We start from the raw sequence: 21,901 nt of genomic DNA, 5'->3' as shown, positions 1-21,901 counted from the left end.
ACATCCTCTCAAGATCATCCCATAGCATTCTCCCTAATTTTGTGTCTCTGTGTGTTTTTCTTCTTTTAACAATGAAAAAGTTCATATTAGATTTAGGGCTCATATCAGCCATACTAATTGTATCTGCAAAGATCCTATTCCAAAGAAGGGTACATTCTACAATTGCAAGATCACATAGATTTGGGGAGAACTATTCAAAAATCATTAGAAATATTGAATGCAATTTAATCAAGGAGTAAGCAAATTGCATTTATTTTTAGTGAATGAATATGTTGTCTTTTATATTTTTTAAATAGGTTCAGTTTTTATCTCTCAGGAAGAATTTTTAATGAATTAATATGTTGGCTTTTATATTTTGAAATATGTTTACTTTTTGTCTCTCAGGAAAAACTACAAAACAAATGACAGCAACAAAAACCAGACAAAACATGCTGGTGTTGTGACATCTCCAATGTCCTTAAGAGTATATTTGATGGGTTCTTCTCTCTAGAGATCTCTTCCTTTAGAACTGTAGGACCTTGTACTTTATGAACATTAAGGACTGAAAACTAAGCTGGTAATGAAACCAGGAAAAGAATAGAGTCTGCTTGATACAGACTCAGGTGATGCTATCAGGTAGGACTGTACTGCCATAGACCACACACTCAGATTTTCACTCCTTACCCACGTATGATAAAACTGAGTTATCCTATACTAGGGGACAAAGCCTCTCCAGATACCATAAGCTATTACAAAAAATGGCCAGTGCCTCTTTGCAAACTGTTGTTCAGTGCATGGTCATAAATTCCATCACCAAAAAAATGACAGGCCATTGCTGTTTTTCTTGGCTACCCTCTAGAACTTGATGTTAAACTCCTGTCACTGAAGACAACACCTACATACATCATAGGACATGGAGAAATCAAGCTGGGGCTGACTTGGAATCTTCAGTCCTACCTGTTAACTTGATTCATAGTAGAAGGTGCGAGCCATACTACCAAGGGGAAAAAGTCAACAGCAGCTTTATCCATCTATGAACGCTGTAGGTTACCATGACTGGATGGATGCAGAATGAACTCTAAAGTCCCACTTTGTCTGAGGACCTATTGGCAATTGATGGCTGCTGGGAGAAGGAGAGTTAAATACATTTTTATGATATTTTTTGGCACAAAATCTGTGTTTTATAATTACAACAATCCTTAATTGAGGAAAGCCGGTATCCAAGTGACCAGTGGCCACTGTGATTAGTGGCCACCATTCTGAATGAGCAATGCATATATAATGATATAATGATAACTCTATCAGAGCCGAAACTTTGTGATGGGAATGGCCATCACATTTTTGTGATATTTGTTTTTGGTTTTTGTTTGTTTTCAGGGAGATTCCTTAGAGGCTATCCATACTAGAATAGATGGTCCTACACCCATGCACTTACAGGCAGCCCTAAGAGGAAACAGTGAGTTTTTTAGAAAAAAAAATAATAGCACATGCAGTGGGATAAGAAAATGATGAGGAGGATGGGATAGGAACTGGAGAGGAAGAAATGGGATGAATTTGATCAAAATACAATATGTGTAGTTTTTTTAATAATAAATTTTTTTAAATAAACATATAATCTTCCCACCAATGTTTCTTCCCAGATATCAATGCCTACATAGCTTTACAATTCCAAAATTTATGATCTTACACACCAAATATGTGCCATTATCTTAATATCTATTGACTTTAAACCAGGTCAATTTCCTGTTCTTGTATAACAGTCTCTCAGCCAGAATTCTGGCACAAACCAACTCCTGTACCAGCTTTGAAAAAATTAAACATGACAAAATTAATAGAATTAACACTTGGGTTTGAATCTACCATAATATTCATATCACAGAGCTGTGTTTATGCAACTAAGATCAAATGTAACAATTTTGGAGGATGGGTAAAGGAAAATAATTATCAATTCACTGTTGCTAAAAGTTGGTACAGGAATCACATCTATAACAATAATTTATTTTTGACACCTGACTTTATTGGATTACAACAGCCTGGGTGGTATATGCTTACTTACATTTAGAGAAGCATATTGAACACATATTTTTTGATCCTATCCCTAAGGTCTTCTTTATAACTAAGTTTTACTGGTGTTTTGCCATGAAATAAAATTCCTGCTTCATTTTTCCAGGTGTTTAATCAACTTGTATTTTAAAAACAACCTTAGAAATACCCTAGATGCATTATTATTTTACTTCCAGTTGTCTGATGTATGCCAAAACATAATATTAGAGTATAGCATAATGTTTTTGACAGATCACTCAGTTTTGTTATTTAAATTTAACACCATAATTAACTATGAACTTGGAATATGAATTGCTTTATGTTCTCATTTTTCTTTCTTGTTCTTGCCTATCTGTTGGAACTATTTAATTGCTTTCTGCATTCCCATCACAAAGGTTTGGATCTAGGAGTTATCTATATCTGCAGTGCTCATTCAGAATGACGGCCACTAATCACAGTGGTCACTGATCATTTGGATATTGGCTTTCCTCAGTTAAGGATCGTTGTAATTATAAAACACAGATTTTATGCCAAAACATATCATAAAAATTTAAGATATGCCATTATATTTTGTTATCAATAGTTGAAATGATACATCATGTCTGAACGAAATATATAATATTAAAATTTTAGACGTGTCACTTATACCTTTTCAACAGACTGCCAGATGATTTAGGCTACATGTGAGCAATTATGGATCACATATGTTTTTACATGGAGATGGCTTACACCTGTATCCTTGTGGCTAATTTAGGCTAAGGAGAAGTTTGGAAGTTGCCAGTCTTACATTAAATTGAGTTTCAAAGTTGGTGAGATCTAAAGTTTGAACCTAACCATTTCCCCCAAAATAATTTCTGATATCTGTATCTAACATTCATATATCACCAGAACTTTCTTTACTTCAGTCCACATTTATTCAAGATGACTAGTGTCCTTTGAATGCAAATTAAAATCATGTCCTTCCAATTGATGTCATACTTTCATCATCAGTGGGAATGCAGAAAGCAAAACAATGGCTGAAGGACAGACAGAGATGTTTGGATGAGCAGCAGTAGGTGTGTGTCACTGTGTTAGGTTTTACCTGAAGCCTCTCTTCTACCTCTGTGATTTACTGCCCAACTCTGTCCTGCTACTGCTATCTCTGGACAAGCCTGAATCTTCCAAGTGGTTAATAAACTTCTTATCTTTTGAATACTGAAAATAAAATAAACTTAATCCTCAGGGTGGTTCAGTCAACAGACCGAGAGCCTTTGAGATGCTTCCTGGTGATATGGGACAAGCCAGGATTTCTGCCCTGTGTGATTATCAGTCTTTCTCTGGGATGTGTGTATGTGTAAGGGCATTAAAGGTGCTTCTTGGAGATAAATGTCAGCAAAATCACAGAGTGAATATTAATTTCAGGATCTTCAAGGTCAGACGTCTCTCCAGGTTCATTGTAACTGAAATGTTTATTGTTACTGCTGCTAGGAATGATTTTTAATCTCCCCTTCCCTTCCCAAGCATCAAGGAAGTAAGTATAAGAAAAATTTCAATATGCACATCCACTTCTTGGAAAGAAAATATACCCTGGGGATAGTCTCATCTGTCAATTAAGGCAATTATTTGTAATGCCTTAAAAATGATTAAAGTTGAGGTTTACAGGCTTTAAGTTAGACAGAAACAGAAAAGAAAATAAATAAAAAAAATCATCAGAAAGGGCCACCTGATGTTCCTGAAAAACTGTGACTGTATATGAGTAAAAAGAAGGAAATAAGCAGAGGAAATAAATAAAGACAATTGAGCAGCTTGGGTGAGTCCATTCATAGATATATGGTGAGAAATTAACTAATTGGGGCACAAGAAAATATAGGAGAAAGAAAGATGGAGAGACGTTCTAGCCTAGGACTACAATTAGGGGGTAGAAGCCCCCTGAGTACATGGTCAAGCACTGGGAACATAGCAAGGGATGAAAGCTCTGATAGCCTCTCACCCACCCTACACAGCAACGCACACACCCTGGCCCAGTGTTAACAGTGCTTCTCATCTCAGAGAGCAGCACTCAAGTGACCAGCTCTGCAGGTCAGCCCCATAGGCAGCCTCACTGCAGTCTCCCTACTCTGCCCTCTCCTATCAATTGAAGGAGATGCTCATGAATCTTTTGGTCTCTTCAGCACCACAAACATCATTCTGGGTAAGGCTGTTCTCTCTCTTTTGGATTCCAGAATATTTAACAACTATGCTTCCAATGCCCACATTTATCCCTTTAAATTTGCTCTGTGTAGTAGGATGGGCACAGAGTGCCTAAAGCCATCAATTCTTCTGTGAGTCTTAAAGGATAGAAAAGATACAGGCTTTAAAAAGCCTGGTATGTTTGCCCTCTGGACATTTTAGCACTCCTCTCCATTTTGAACTCTCTTGCTCCTGATTCTTTGTTCCTCTTGCCTCCTTGGACTGTTGGTCCTATGGAAATATTTCATTGTGTTCCCCACCAACTATCATAGTCCCTGTCACACTATAACATTTGGTTAATATTTAGAAAGAATTTTATTTTTGTTATGAACTATGAATGAATCATTATTAATCTTTACAGCAAGGTAGGACCTATACGAACTCTATGTTACAAAATAAGGTAATTCAAGTTCAAAGTCCTTAAAAATCTTGACCTTGTCCACATAGTCTGAGTGAAGTTTATTGATTTGGACCTAGGGTCTCTGACTCCTGAGGTTGTACATATTTCTACTTGCCTTTGTTATCAAATATTAATTGGATGGGACCTTCAGGCATTTGCTGTATCAGGGTAGTCCAGACCTCTGACTTCTGGGAAACTTATGTTAAGAGAATAGATTTCTAATTTTTTCCCTTAATTTATAGTACCTCCCCAACCAACCAGTTTATCCAAGGCAGTTGCTTAGCATTTAAAGTGCAGAAATAGATAAACAATAAATTGCATCCCCAAAGAGATTGTATCTTTCAGAGTAGGATCTTTTTGTTGTTATGTAGAAAAATCTGCTCTCTGAGCTGTCTGGAAGAGATTGTTGTTTCCTTCTCTTCTAACAAATGGCAGTGAAGTTCTTTTATAAGAGCAATCTATACATGTCCTTTATAGCTCTATTAAAACTACAAATATCAGATATCGATTCCTCCCATACTGACCACAGCACAAGCTGACATCGAGAAAGGCTGTTGGGACTTAGTTACATTATCACCATGGGAAACACTCTGGGCTGTGCATAAGCTGAAGACACCTGCTTCTCTGTACTTATCTATTTATAGAGAGCCAAGATTTTGTGTGCAGAAATATGATCCTAAAGTATATGTGAGTCTCAAATCAGTGTGAAGCAAGAAAAGGCCAGGAAATATACTTCCTGAAGACTCCACCTGTGATGTATCTATAGGAATGGAACAATAACTTGACCTCTGCCTATTATGGAAACAAAACAGTGAATGTTACTCTATGTGGGTATATACAAGAAGATGGAAAGTCAAGGTTTTTATTGTGGACAAATCATTGCTCTTTTATGAGGGCGTCTCTTTGCCAGGTGAGATTGATAAACATAATCCCGATAAGGATTCCTTCTATATCCCGGTAGACATTTCTTCAGTACAGAACTGGCTTCCTCTCATATTTAACATCTATTCAAATTCTTCTAACAGTCCTGCAACTAAGAAGAGAAAAATACATTTTTTCTAATTGTATAAGAAGGTAACAGAAATCTGGAAATGATCAAGAATCCTGTAGCAGTGACATTAGCTACTGGCTACCTGGAATGATTTTTTTTTCTGTGTAATAGCCTATAATCTTTCTATGATTATTTGCATTTTACTAATTATATGCAACACTGATAAAAGTCATGCTCATAGTATATATGTGTCTTGGCCCCATGCTGCACTGTTACTAAATAGCAAAAAGGATTTTACTTCAGGACTCAGTTGTTTGATTCCTGACACTTTTGTTCTTTGGCAGTTACCCAAGAGTCAATGTTCACTCTTCACTCTTTCTATTTGAAATGGCTAAAGTTCTTCGCAGTTTTTCAGAAAATTATTTTGTAAATTCATTTTTGTAGACAATTTTTTTCATAATTGATTTTTTTTAAAGATTGTATCCAAGGGTAGGCTTGAACTCATAATCCTCCTGCCTCAGCCTTCCAAGGGCTATCATACTTAATCAAACTGAATGTTAGACAAACATATTGAGAAAAGGTGGATATGCTTTGAGCTGTCTTTGAGTGTCATGAGTGATACCACACTTTTCTAAAATTGGTAGTACAAAATTTTAGTTGTTCATGGCATGCAACAAAACAAAGCAGCAATTTAGTGACCATCCCATACATTATGAAAAAGTAACTCGTGTCCTGACCATGTGATGAGCTTCTGTCATCATTGACTTCCCATTGGAATTACTCTCACTATTTCAATTTACTTGAAGTTGTCATCATCTGAAGCCTTCATCTAAGGCTGTGACAGCTGCTCCCCCTTACCAGCTTGTTCTAGAAAAGCCACTGCCATGCATTACCCATCAAATTCATTCATGTTGTTTCCTGAGTCATCAAATTCTTCTTTCTTCCTTAGACATTATATTTTTTACACCAATGTAAATCTTAACTGTTTTTTCAATAATAGTTTTTGGCAAAGAATCTACATTCTCATCTCTAATGACTAAACAATAATTACTGGATTGATTGAATTATAGAATTGCTTTATGTTTAGCTATCTGTCCTTACCATCTACTATAAGAGCCTGTTATAAATCTCTAAGTATTCTATATCCTTTTACTGTGCTTTGATATCATTCTTGAAAATATCTACCATAAAATATTCTTCAGAAAGCACAAAAAATAAAAACATAAAGTACAACTAAACTTCAAAGCCAGCTGGTCCTTGTATCTAAATGAATAGAATCAGTTTATCTGGGGTGATGCATTAGGGTAAGCATAATCAGGTTTGTATAACCTCAAGCAGCCAATGACATAAAGTCACATGAGATTTGGTAAATTAAACACTTTATTTGAAACTTAGTTTAACTTCTCAGTTTTTAATGTTGTGCTTATTTTTTCTAGATCACAAAAACAGTTTACTTCTAAATCCTCAGTTTAAATGAGTTGCAATCTTGGAGACTGGTGAGGTCCCTCAGTGGTTAAGAGCTCTGGCTCCTCTTCCAGAGGATCTGAGTCAAATTCCCACCACCCACAAGGCAGCTTAAAGTTTCCATAACTCCACTGTCAGGGGATCCAATACCCTCTTCAATTTTCCTTGAGCACTCGGTATGCACATGGTACATAGACATGAAGACAAAGTATTCATACCAAAAATAATTATATAAAAGTTATTAAATAAAAAATCATGTTTGAGAACTCCAACACAGAGTCAGGAATCTCTGCTATACTTTTCATTTATTGGCATTGTTTTAAAAAGTGAAATTCAATATAATTTATATGCTTCTTGAAAATATGTTAATAGTTGGTTGTTTTAGTGAAAATTTGGAGTATCTTCCAAGCAGTTTCTTATGCTGAGGTCACTCCATTTAATCAACACAAGTATTAGACTACTTCAACTTAACTGTGAGTCATTAGGGTTGTTTATATTCAACTATAATATATATATATATATATATATATATATACATATATATATATATATAAAGCATATAACCACATATAACTGTATATCCTTAAGTAATACACAAGTTATATGTTAGACATGTCATAAATTATATGTATTTTTATGCAGCTGTAGCTATACACTGTTTATGCATACTTATATACACAATGACACTAATGAATGTATCATGCTTTAGCCAAAAGGTGCTTATTACAACTAAAAGCATAATGAAGGGATAATAGTTGTTTTCTCCAAGCAAAGCCTTTAACACTCCAGTGGCTTCTTACTAGAAGTCTATCCCACATTTGTTTTTTTTGCTTTTTCCTTGCCAAATTACCATCATATCTCCTAAATGTGTATATTTCAGTCAAGATTCATTATAGTGATAATTACATTGCCAGTAGGCTTTTTGATGTTGTTTTACCCATGCAGAATAGAAACAGATTTCATATAAATATCACTAAAGCTGTTAAATACAGGATTAAAGAACCAAAGAGGCAATCAAAGCATGCACTTTATTATCAATAACTGTGAGTAGTTTCAGAAACGACTTGCATGTAAAACATTCTTTTAGGAAATCATTGGAGTAAAAATTTCTCCTTACAAGACAAAAGCTTTGTGGTGGGCAAAATCCATTCAGATCACTGCAGATGACTACTTAGATTCCTGTTATCATCTTTAAAACTCACCTCCAAATCACATTTGAATTATTAAGCAGATAAAGAGAATCATCTTTGGATTTCTGTCCTGTCTTGAGGGTATATGACTTATAGGTCATCATTTGAATGACAACACATACAATGCCTTTTTATTTTCATTTTTTAAAAATCAGACATTTCTTTGGTCCTTCAGAAGTAATAGCTGTTAAATTGACAATTTAGGAACATTAGAACTCATTGTACTTTTCAGTCATTTAAAAGAAAAAAAACTTTAAATATTCAGATGTTCAACTGCATAGTCACTGACACTAACATTTGTCTCCATTTCAGATCTCCTGCTGTGATCCATCAGTGTAATGGCTGGGAGACATTAGCTCATCCAGTGTTCTTAGTCTGTGGCATGTCTTTATCATCCTGAAGCATTTGCTTCAAACCCTTAGATTCATACTCTTGTTTGGGATAGATTACTGAAACTCCCAATATTTTAGAAAATTAGGGGTCAATAATAATAATAATAATTTAGGCTTTGGCAATTCAGGAAAGCACATCATACATAAGCAGATACTTGAATAAGTATGACGAGGGAAAGGGAAGGATCCAGGAGGTAACTGTCCATAGGTGTCCATATGTTCTATGACTTCTTGATCAAGAATATAATATAAAATTTAAAATGCTATTGGATTTAACAATACGAACCACAATTCTCTTAAAATGCTCATAATTGAAAATGTGAAAAGGACCCACTATAAAAACATACCAACTTTACCAACACTAGTCTTTGATTAAAAGTTGAATATGGGTCTGAAGAAATGGCTTAGATGTTGAGAGCATCCATTGCTCTTGTAGAGGACACGGGTTTGGTACATAACACCTACATGGTAGGTCACAAACTCATGTAGCTCCAAATTCCAGGAGACTGAACACTCTCTTCTGACATCTAAGGGTAGCAGGTCCACATGTGGTGTGCATACATACATGAAAGCAAATGCTCATAAGGATCTGACTAATATGTCATTTCAAGGTTAATATACAACAAGATCTTATTATAATGTGCTCTGTTATCATATAAAACGTATAACCATATATACCCACAAATTTCTGTCTTCAGTGCAAACAGTGACATCTAATATATTTCATTTACTGCTTTAACTATCTAACTTGTCCTTAGACACAGGTGTTTCAAGGAATTTCTACTGAAATGCAATATTGAAAATTTAAAATGTAGTTGGTTGGACTGACATTGATTGATGAGTTACTTGCATAGATTATTCCTCTATCCTGAAGTCATTTCATTATTTGAAGAAATAGGTAACTCAAACTGAGATGGAGAGAAATTAGATGTAGTTTGCCACTAAATTATTGTCCGAGGGGATCAGTAGAGGCTATTAAACCCATCTTGGAAGTGATGAGCAGTTAAACCCATTAAGTTTCTTGACTGACATACTAAAATGTAATGAAATGGAAGGCTGAAGCTGTTAACTGTATTGATTTCACATCTACTACTGGTTTTTGAACATTTGTGAGAATTCCTTTTAGTTTTTCTCTTCTGTGCAACTCATATGCACATATCACATTATGTTATACCACATAAATTTTATTTCAACATGTTTTCTAGATAAGTACCTGAATACAAGTATAATTGTATGCATACATACTCATGTGTATATAAATATACACCCATAATTCATATGAAACAATATATTATCCACATATATAAATAGGGCTATAATTCAAAAGGAAAATGCTACAAAATTTTTGAACCTGAATTTATAGCACTTTTATGAAGAATAAGCACCTAAAACTTAACTGAATCCCAGTGTCTTGACCTGAGGGAAGGAGCTATTTAGAAGAATGTCTTAAACCCAGTGTTTTAATCTCAATCAGAGTTTTGGAATTTAATTGAAAACTATGTTTAATCTTTGATATATAAGTATATTCAAATATATATGGCTATGTTTTTTTTTTTTTTTTTTTTGGTTTTTCGAGACAGGGTTTCTCTGTGTAGCTTTGCGGCTTTTCCTGGAACTCACTTGGTAGCCCAAGCTGGCCTCGAACTCACAGAGATCCTCCTGGCTCTGCCTCCCGAGTGCTGGGATTAAAGGCGTGCGCCACCACCGCCCGGCGGCTATGATGTTTTAATTTTAATAAATGAGAGTATCAATTAAATTCTTTCCATGTTATAAAACCATAAATTATATTTATCAGCCAGGCGGTGGTGGCGCACGCCTTTAATCCCAGCACTCGGGAGGCAGAGCCAGGCGGATCTCTGTGAGTTCGAGGCCAGCCTGGTCTCCAAAGCGAGTTCCAGGAAAGGCGCAAAGCTACACAGAGAAACCCTGTCTCGAAAAACCAAAAAAAAAAAAAAAAAAAAAAAAAAAAAATTATATTTATTTTAAGGGGAAAAATTAGTATTGAGACTTCACCCAAGCAAAGTAAATGTTCTCCATTATCTGGCAGTAAGTCAAGCACTTGAACCAAATGTTCTGAATTGTCTTTGGCACTTCTGGTGTCTATTATATCTGCTTGGAATTCTTCTGAAAATCTATACCTATGTTTTTCCTGAACAGTATCCAATGACCATTAGCAACATAGACAAATACAACTGATGAATAAATGATAAGGTCTGGCACTACTCATGGCAACTAGGTCCAAATTAGGGTATTAGTGACATGATGTTCCATAATCAACAGCATTTAAAATACATAAATATCAATTACAAAGCACACAGGCTCAAATGCACACATAGTTACCTATTCCAACCTTATTCTCATCATGTTTTTAAAGATATCAGTGATCACTTGTATTAACTAATCACTTGTATTCGCTAATAAATAATGACTGCACTACATAAAATGCTTTATGTTGTTCACTAATGATAGGATTGGTAATTTTACCTGAAGATATTCATGTGACACAAATTTATAAAACAATTCCTATGTAGCAAGCTTTGTGCAGAAACTGTTGAAAAGAGTTGTTTCCATTATTAGAGAATCTAGATAGTATTTTGAGTATTTTCACTGGAAATCCAATGACACCAAGTAGCAGCCGCTAAGATCATCTAGAAGAGTAACCTCATATCATTCTCAGGGATTCACAATCACAAGCTGTATATAACCCTACAATGTAATTCTTTATGATACCTGCTGGAAATGGATATGAATTTGGCATATCTCATCTTCCTGGTTCCCAAGCCTCACTGATTTTTTTTGTCTTCCTATAAACTCAATGATTGTCTTCAGTGAATGATACATGGTATGCATCTTCCCTCTCTTTTTGCTGCACAGCCTGTCCTCCTGGAAAGACTTCTCAGTTTGCTCTTCTCACATGCTTTACTCTGGACAAGAGGAGTCATTCATAACTACCCATGGCACATTTCTTATCCCAGAATATGTATAGCACTCACTGTTAATACTTTGTTTTTCTGCAAAGTTGTCACCTACCACCTAATGAGTGAGGTGAAAAGCAAAACTCATTTAAAAAAATATGCTCACTGGAACAGTATGCATTTGGATTATTTCCTTCCAACCCGTTATGAGACAACTGAGCAGTAACTAATCATTTGCTCTTCTATTCTACTACATACATGTTAGTCTCCTAGGTTCCTACATTTACCCTGGGAAACCAAGACTGGACTCCTTAAAATCTGTCTCAAAATCTTAACCATTGCATGGTACATATCTTAACCAGATCACTAGTTCTAGTGGTTGGCTCCCATCTTCCTCTTTTTTAATTTGAGGAGTAACAGATTGTAATGCAGAAAGAAATATTCTTAAATATTTCCATTGTTCATATAAATATTTAAGTACTCATAAAAGCATATGTAACTTTTGTTTCTATTACAATTCTTTAAAATGCGGATCTATGACAAAGAAGTTATGCATCGGGGACATGTTTTGATGTATTTCTTTCCTTTTTTTCCCATGGAGTTCTTAAAATGCAATTCTATTTATATTACAATAAAGAGTGACATGCAGTGACATCCTCTGACTGACAGCAGTGTCCCTTAAGTTGTGTGTACAGAGTAGAACACCATCATAGACAAATGCTCACCAGACTGGAATACCTCTGAAAAGAACACAAAGGGAATATGTGCTGTTCATGCATGTGTATATACGCAGATGCATAACATGAGTGTGTGTGTGTGTATGCTTATAGGCAGGTTTCTCAGCACTGTTCAACAAAAGGACCTAGAGGTGTTGACACTCAAGCAGTAATGAAAACACTTCATATTAAAACCTTTGTTTTCAATACTGTTACTTGCTAAAAAGAACCAGAAAGATTTAGAAAATGATTTTAAAATGAGGTCCGATTTTAAAATGAGGGCCAAATCAGGAAAATTCAGGACAATATTATGCCAGAAAAAAAGAAAGTTTCAAATAAATGAAGGGATGGGTTACAAGGACAGATGATGTAAGGTAAAAAAAAAAATCTTTGCAGTTACCTCGGGAAATATTTGAACCTCAAAACAATTGAGGATAATAGTGAATCATGGATCATAAAATGTATGAATCTACTTGCCCATCAAAATATTAAATGCAAAACTAGAGAGAAATATTGGCTTTTACTTGCATAGAAATCTGAAAATTTCTAACTCTTCAAACACAACTGAACAGAAGTGTTTTTGATTAAGGATAATGGTTCTGTAACATCTAATTTCATTAGTAAACAAATTATTTATTTCTGATTAAGTAATGGTAATGAGAGAAAATGGAAAAGGTAAATTGAAAATGGAATCTGTAGCTAGAGTTTTCCTGCCTGGCCCACAGTCAGGACAAATCTCTCTCACCTGCCAGTCCCACAGCTGCTCAGACCCGACCAAGTAAACACAGAGACTTATATTGGTTTCAAACTGTATGACCGTGGTAGGCTTCTTGCTAACTGTTCTTACAGCTTAAATTAATCCATTTCTATAAATCTATACCTTGCCACGTGGCTCGTGGCTTACCGGCATCTTCACATGCTGTTTGTCATCGTGGCGGCTGGCAGTGTCTCTCTGACTCAGCCTTCCACTTCCCAGCTTTATTCTCCTCCTTGTTCCGCCTATACTTCCTGCCTGGCCACTGGCCAATCAGTGATTTATTTATTGACCAATCAGCAACACACTTGACATACAGACCATCCCACAGCAGAAATCATTTACAAAATGTTAAAAGAGCTAGAATCAGTTACACATTAAATTGCTGACCTAAAGACAATATGATGAATTGTGCATAGGTGTGTTGTTTATTTGAATAAAGAATCATAATCAAAGATGCTATTGTCTTTTCTTTTTCCTTCTGTAGATATTAGCAATAAACATTCAAAAGCCTACTAATAGAATGGAAACATTTCTAGATTAAGAGTTTAGATTAGGGTTGGGGATTTAGCTCATTGGTAGAGCGCTTGCCTAGCAAGCGCAAGTCTCTGGGTTTGGTCCTCAGATCCGGAACAAAAAAAAAAGAGTTTAGATTAAGAATCTTACTTCTTTCTCACATTAACTATAAAACAAAATGAGTGATTCAATTTATATAATCTTTCCCTTGAAACAAAATTAAGTGATTGCAAAAGTTTCATTATTGTACTTTCTTATTATATATTAACATTATTGTCTTATACAACTCTAGAAACAGTGCGGAATCCTTTATTTTTTTTCCTACATATACAGAGTACATATTTGTTTTGAGAAAGCAACATGTCTTATCTGCATCAATTTCTTTTATATACAGTGCAAGTTCCAGGGCCAGTAGAAAACCTGCATGCTGTATCTACCTCACCTACCTCAATTCTTATTACATGGGAACCCCCTGCCTATGCAAATGGTCCAGTCCAAGGTTATAGATTGCTCTGCACTGAAGTGTCCACGGGAAAAGAACAGGTGAGTGAAGAAAGAAGCCGCATGCCTTCTATACCCTGGATATCTCTAGGGACAAAGACAAGGCACTTGCCAGATCCTGAAACAGTTCATCTTTTTACATGATCATTGAATAGCTGGTTGATTCCAAGTACTTTTTGCTTGAAATTTTAAACCATTTCATTGCACTGTGCTGATGAAAGAGGTAAAAGACAATGGGGTGAAGTTCATAATGAGAATACTAGTTTGGGTTTTGACTATAGTAGCTTGGGCCAGGATGGGTAGCCATATACTATACCCAGAGATATTCTTTTTCATTACTCAACCTATGAATGATCTGCTTTGTGTTTAGTGGCCTTTTCCAAGCAGCTCTTTCCATTATCAGATTTTTATGCTGTTTTGTCTTCTCTTCACCCTCATGAGGTGATGAACTGTTTTCCCAACTTACTCTTAGAAGCTTACACTCTCCAACCTTACTTGGTTTTTATACTTTTTTTTTTTTTTTTTTTTTTTTGGTTTTTCGAGACAGGGTTTCTCTGTGTAGCTTTGCGCCTTTCCTGGAACTCGCTTTGGAGACCAGGCTGGCCTCGAACTCAAGAGATCCGCCTGGCTCTGCCTCCCAAGTGCTGGGATTAAAGGCGTGTGCCACCACCGCCCGGCTGGTTTTTATACTTTAAATAGTAATTTTAATAGAAATCTAAAGTGAGATGAATGCTTTTTTCAGGAGAATAATAGTAAATAAGTATGTGGATAAAGAAGTAGAACATTATAACATTTGATGATGTATGTGTATAGTGGTCATATGCATGACTATTGAGATTCTTCCAAATTATCACTTTTATATGGAAAGATACAATATATATATATATATATATATATATATATATATATATATATAGAGAGAGAGAGAGAGAGAGAGAGAGAGAAGTTAATGATAAAGAAAAATGGTCTTAGGATATTGTTTGTAAAGATTAGCAAGCATAGAATAGTTTTTATGATTCTGTATAAAATGCCTAATCAGGACTGTCATTTGAAACAAATTTGCCAGAAATTTAACTAGAAATATTTGAAGTCTACCTCTTAGTTACTTTTAAAGACAGTATTGGATGAACTGATCTTATGTAATCAGTAATTCTTTTTTTTTTTCTTGGCTGTTTCCATGTCACTCTTATCTCTTAATTTTAAGCTATATTCCCCATCCAATTGTATACAAGCCTTTCTGCAGTTCATGTAAAAAAAAACATTCAAGGGGTATATTGCCCAATGCTGATAGTGATAGTCTGGGAGTCATCGTGTCAAACTAAATGACAGCTCCTTTACCAAGCACTGGCTCTGATTTCTGTAATGGCCTTTGCCTTCAGCAGCTCCCCACTTCAGCTGTGAAGTACTAATGATCGTTTCAGTCTACACCACATCATTTGGGGGACACAAAATCTCTGGCAAAGTGTCGGAGAGTTTCAGTATCTGTGGGTATATTTCATCAAGCAAATAGCAATCTGTGATTTCTTGGTGAATTATTTAATTTGAGACCCAGGAATGTCCTTTCTATTTGAGTGGAATAACCCATACTATTCAGTGCTCTGGGCGGTGTTAAACAAATCGAAACTTAATGACTATAAAAATCGCCTGGTGATGTTTTAACACAGAGTCTGCAGAGTAGTTTGGACTTTAGTAGGGGAGTGTGTGACACAAGGATGGTTTTACAGCAATTCATTAAAGGGATAGTGTTGCTTCTATGAGCAAGTGTCTAACATCCAATTCACTGATTGCACAGAATGGCTGCCATTTCTACTTTAATGTGCTTCCTTAATAATGATTCTGGCATTTTATGTCTCCAGAATATAGAGGTTGATGGACTATCTTATAAACTGGAAGGCCTGAAAAAATTCACAGAATATACTCTTCGGTTCTTAGCTTATAATCGTTATGGGCCAGGAGTATCTACCGACGATATTACTGTGGTTACACTTTCTGATGGTAAGTGATAAACAGTGAAATTTTATTCACATATTTGTTATGAAATGAAAAAAGGTTGCCATATGTGTTATTGATTCTGTATTGAAGTTTTTTAAACTAATATTATTTGCATTGTTTTATCATAATTAAGAAATATAGGCAACTTATTCAGAGTATTGCAGTCAAATTTAAATTTGTGATTTAAATATATACACAGAATCAGGATGGATTAATGGATAATCTCTACACTGTGGCTACATTGTGAGATCAATAATTATTCTTATGAATGTATTTATTAATTTCTGTATATGATCAAAGTAAATACATTTGTTATGTGAGTGGACTAATATAGATGGTATATATCCTTCATTTATCATTTGTAAATGTTGCAGATGATTAAAGTATAAGTGATAAAATATATCAATTAATTGGAATGTATCCCCAAAGGATTTTTACTAAATAAATAAACATGCACTTAAAATATTAGATGTGAGCATGAACATGAACACCTTCATTTTATCTTGCCTAAAAAAAAAGGAAGGTTAGGCTTGTTTTTCAAATGAAATAAAAGGGATGAAGCAATCTTAGTGAAGATGATGGGTTTAACCAAATAGTGTCAGAGGAAACTGGAGACCAAAGGAATACATGATAATGAAAGCCTGGGAAATTTAATAAATGTTACAGGCTAGTATAAGGTTTGGAATGGGACTGTGGAGATTCAAGCAGGATTGGAATCGCAGAGATGGCTCCCATGAATACTAAAACAGATCAAGAGCCAGCCGTAGCCAGCATGGATTCCGTTAGTATGTTTAGTTCTATAAATTATTGATATTTTGGATTAAAATGCCTTCTATTTCTGATTCTTGACCCAACATTCTTTAATCTGGGAAAGTGTTGAGGTAGATACTCCACAGAATATCAATAGCATGAAGAAAGATATGCATGTTTTTAAGGATACAGCAAAGAGAACACAGAAGTGATGCTCATTTGCAATTTCCCTCAAAAGGGTGTTTTACTGTTAGGCCACTTCAGTATTAATTTTAATGTAATTCTTCTACCCAACCGTCTGATTCTGTTATTCAAGACAGAACAGAATATGCACTGACTGAATAAATTACTTCATAGCTTATAATTATAAAAATAAAAGAAAAACAAATGAAAATGAATATTTTACATAATTTATGTAGATTTCATTCAAACTCTGAACTGTAATACTGTGGCCTGATTCTCCACTTTGATTTTAAATGTCATAAGTGAGAAAGATAGACTGTTATTCATTAGTCCAAGAATTATCTCTTGGAAATGCTGCAGTGCCTAGAAAAAATGTCTATCACTTAAAAAAGGAACTCCGTAACTATAACCCCAAGTAAATATCATTGTTGGAGAAGCACAAAATTTTCTTTATCAGATGCACTGATACGAGAAATGAGGGACTTCTGTGTGGGCATCCTGACCTTATCTATGATCACGTTTATAATCAACTCACTTCCTTTAATTTCCAGTAAAACCTGTGCTCTTAGCTTCCACCCCGACATTACCCAGATCCCTTCTATCTACTTCATCTAATGTTTTCTCTTTTCTGCCGAAGCTATTCAGGTTGAGCTCATGTATCACACACAAATAGATGGATTGAGTTATGTGAAATGCTCTCCTGTTTCCAGTTCTTCAGTCTCAGAGCACTGAACTCCTGTGATATTTTGTATTATAAGTAAAAATTAAATAGACTAGTCTATGCACACACTAAAATAGTGAATGAGACACAAATCTCTTTAATATATGTTCTATATGCTAATATGTGTTTCTGATTTTTATTCCATTAGACATGGATGATAATGTTATGTCTACCTATGTTTCTACCAACTTGGGCAATGCGTTTCATTAATCAGACAGTTTCACACCAAACTTTACAAAGGTTTTTATATAAAAGTGAATCGTAGGATTTCTCATTTTGGGGACAACTGATTTAATATGCAACTATATATAAATGCATCCTGTGTTTTACTGAGACTATAGTTGAAGTAATCTATTCCATAATAATTTATACTGACACAAACAAAAATGTATATGACAAAATTAGATGTGAGAAATTTATTTTGTAAACTCATTATCCAAATGATTTTCAAGGTCTGCTGAATTGCTTATAAATACTATTTTCAAGAATAGCTGAAATTTATAATTTAGATTTATTTTAATATATTTTCTGGATAGAGGTGTACTTTTTCATTCAAATTCCTCACCCTAGTATGCCATTGGTTAGCAATGATCCACATCTCTCACATATTCAAATAATTTAACTTTAAGTACTAGTACTATGTAGTTATGCACTTTTCCCAAAAGAATTTTTTGAATGACTTGCATTAAATGGTCCTTATTAGTTGTTCTGAATGAACTAATGAGTCTCTCCAGTTCTACTTCCAAGAGCAGAAATAAAATTAAAAATTTATGGTCAAACTAAGCATATATTTATGCTCATTATTGTTATAACTACAATCTATGCATACTTTCTGATGCAAGCTATCATCTACTTTTCCTGTCATTTTTATAATGCTTACTTCTTTATAAATTACAAAACTAAGTTAAAAGAACACATCAGAAACAGGGGTGTGTGATATGTGCCTGTAATTCCAGAACTTTGGAGGTAGAGATTTGAAGATAGTGAGCTTGGGGCCATGCTAGATACACAGAGACAAACTTAAATGACAAAACAAAAAACAGCCAACCAACCAACCAACCAACCAACCAACTAAACAACAACAACAAAATGATAGCAGAGTCAAGTCAGGTGATCTAAAAAGTAAAGAGGCGGGTTTAGTATGGAAGTATTTCTCACTTGGTGAAAAATATCTCAGATTAGTATGTTTTTAAAAGGGATACATTCAATCATGAGTTACTTTAGTCAATGAATTTTTTTTAACATGGCAGCATGTATTTCTCAGGGATTAAATTCAAATGCCTCAGTTATTGAGGACTTAAGAAGTTTGGGAATCTAATCTACCCTCATCGTAATATATATGGAGCAGTAGGCTCTACCATATTGAAAGGAGTATTTGATAATCTCTGATCAGTTTAATAATGTGTTGGTGGTGGTATCTTAACATTTGGAAGATAAACATGTCCTTATCACTCTATGAAACTATGGAAGATCAAGAAGAGGCATGGGGGTATGTAATGTGTTCACTTCTACTCAGCATCCGATCCTATCTATGGTTGACGGATAACTGAAATACTGGAACAGATTTCTCCACTTGCTTGCAGCAAAATAGCCAGTATGCTGTCAATGGAAAGTAAGAGAGTTTTCTATTGTAGGAAAAGTGACAAAATACGTCAACACCATTAAAGTAGAGACTTCAGAATTTTGATGCCTCTAAAATTGTGGTAGTTATACCTATTGATCTCCTTAGTCTGTTTTTGGCATACTAGAAACTGGAAATTAACTACTCTTAAAAAAACTTAAAGTGGCATTTGAAGATATCACATCACTTACAAACATGCTCCCAACTAAATAAAGATATGTAACACACTCTTTCTTTCCTCCAAAATTGCATCATTGGTAGTTGCTACAGATTCAAACCATAACTGAGATAGTTTCCCAAGTTTGGTTTTAAAATGAATTTCTGAAGTTTTTGAAATTTATGTGAGGTAATGTTATACTTTAATTTTCATCAAAGGTAAAAGTTGAAAATCTAATTGCTGCCAAAAGTATGTTAGTTACAACCAGACAAATCAAGTAAAACAAATTAATATATGATACATTTCAACCTATACTTCAGTTTAAACACTGGAAATTCAAAATTTGTATCTAAATTCGTGAAGTTAAAATGACTTTTATTACACTGTCATAACATTTCTATAAATTAATCTGTTTCAACATCTGCTTCATGAATTTGCACATAAACCTAACAATATCCTCTGTATTGATGATATAACATTAAAATTTGGAAAACATTTGGCCACATGAAAGTGGGATTTTATGCTCAGTTTAAAGTCATAGTATTAACTGAAACATCTGAGGTGTTCACTAAATAAAGGAATATTATTAAAGATTGCTTAGTGACTTAATTCATTACCACACGCTTCATATTTTATCACGGAATACATTGGCTACAATCTCTACCAAGCACTAAGATAAGAAGTTTAAATCAAAGCAAAACAAATTATTGCAATTTCCATCATGCTAATAAAGATCTAGGAGCCAATCCTTAAGTAGGTCTTCATTTCTCATTTAGTCACTGATTCAATACATATTAATTGGTTGTCAGTTTCAAAAAGACAGAAATTAGCCAGGAATACAGCATGCCCTGATGGTGAATAATTTTCAGGCAAAAATCAGTATAAGGTATAACTAAATTCAGAGTCAGTTGCTGTATTAAGTAAAAAAACTAAGGATATCATCCAGTTTACATGGAAAGAAGAGGAAGCGTGGCCACAGGATGGCCCAGGGAGTTGTGAAAATGCACAAGTAGTGTATCTCAGTCACCAATGTGTCACGAGAAAAAAATAAGGATGATTTATTTAATAAATGAACAAAGCTAAGAGGTTATTGAATTCTGTTTCTGAACCTATGGTGTGTAAGGAGCTTTATTTATTTGCAATTCAACTCTGACATCTAGAACCTTTCTGTACACATAACAGCTATCCATTCAATGGTTGTCTTTAAATTGCTTGCACGGCAAGAGACTTACACTATGGATACAGTACATCTTCATTACAACTATAACAGGGAGCTGTATATATTCTTTTTACCATAAATGTTCAAGAAATTTTAAATACAGGAAAAAATAATAAAACAGCTTGAAAATGTTCAAAGAAAAATTAACTGTCTTTTGTTAATAGAATCAATGGGCCAAACACTATCGGGGAACCTGCTTGCTTCTGTGGCATACAAGTTTTATTAAAAATAGCTAAAAAAAAAAAAAAAGTGAGGACTCATTTCCTTTTGTTCACTCTCTAGGAGACAATAACGATTGCATTATAGGAATTAAGCAACCCAGGTCTCTATTACAATGATATATTCCACCATAAAACCATGCAGATCCTGAAAAGCACAGTATGATAATCCTTAAAAGCCACTCTAGAAAAATCTCTCCCGTGTTTTCATAGGTTCTGCCGGCAAGGTTATCACAGAGCTGTAATTAGATGGCAGTATTTGCTGCCACAGCTGGTGCTTTTTTGCAAAATAATTTGGAGGGCTGCATAGATGGATAACTAACTGACCCACCTCATGAGACACAAATAAACAAATGTTTATTTCTCCTCTCTCTAGGAAAATTCAGAAGGGCCACCCGCTGGCATTATCTTACTAAATTTTCGTTATGAAATTTGAGAAACAAGATACTTTCTCTTTTTGTCGGTGGGCTGGAATTTCTTTTCTTAAGCCTTTGGCAGTAGTAACTAACCTTCACACCTTGTTGGATTCCTTTCAGTACCGGGTGCTCCGCCACAGAACATCTCACTGGAAGTGGTTAATTCAAGGGTAAGTCAGCCAATGTATGTTACTTTATTAGCTGTTATGCACATATTCTGCTCACCATACTGCCCAGTAGAATCTTGGCCTGTATAAAGGAATTTATGAAGCAACATAGTCGTTGGCATTTGGTTACACAAGTTCTTTGACCAGACTAATAGACACTAAGTAAGGACTATTTTTTTTCTATAAGCACATTTGGTTTAGTAGGTATTAGAATACTTAAGGGTTCTTCTAACGTGAAGTAAGCCTATTTCTCTTATCTGCATTTACTAACAGAGGAATAAATCTAGTATTTGATTGCACTATTTTAATTCAGACAAAGTTAAGACAATATTCAGTTTAGTAATTTTTTTTATTTTAAATTTTAATCACAAATTCATAGACTATATTA

The 21,901-nt window shown here is 34.7% G+C and overlaps 1 protein-coding gene across 2 annotated transcripts in view; it reads left to right on the top strand.

Annotated features, from left to right (window-relative positions):
* The window catches only part of Dcc (DCC netrin 1 receptor), a 1,164,132-nt gene that overhangs the window by 847,681 nt on the left and 294,550 nt on the right, over window positions 1-21,901 (top strand). For both annotated transcript variants that reach the window (XM_052742483.1, XM_052742484.1), the window contains exons 10-12: window positions 13,963-14,111; window positions 15,926-16,064; window positions 21,467-21,516. In XM_052742483.1, the coding sequence (XP_052598443.1) occupies window positions 13,963-14,111; window positions 15,926-16,064; window positions 21,467-21,516 (338 nt within the window). The remainder of the gene's footprint in view (window positions 1-13,962; window positions 14,112-15,925; window positions 16,065-21,466; window positions 21,517-21,901) is intronic.

This window comes from Peromyscus californicus, unplaced genomic scaffold (assembly GCF_007827085.1).
Source record: "Peromyscus californicus insignis strain IS unplaced genomic scaffold, ASM782708v3 Scaffold_17__1_contigs__length_78620276, whole genome shotgun sequence".
NCBI classification, from domain to species: Eukaryota; Metazoa; Chordata; class Mammalia; order Rodentia; family Cricetidae; genus Peromyscus; species Peromyscus californicus.
This window is presented reverse-complemented; position numbering and strand designations above follow the sequence as displayed.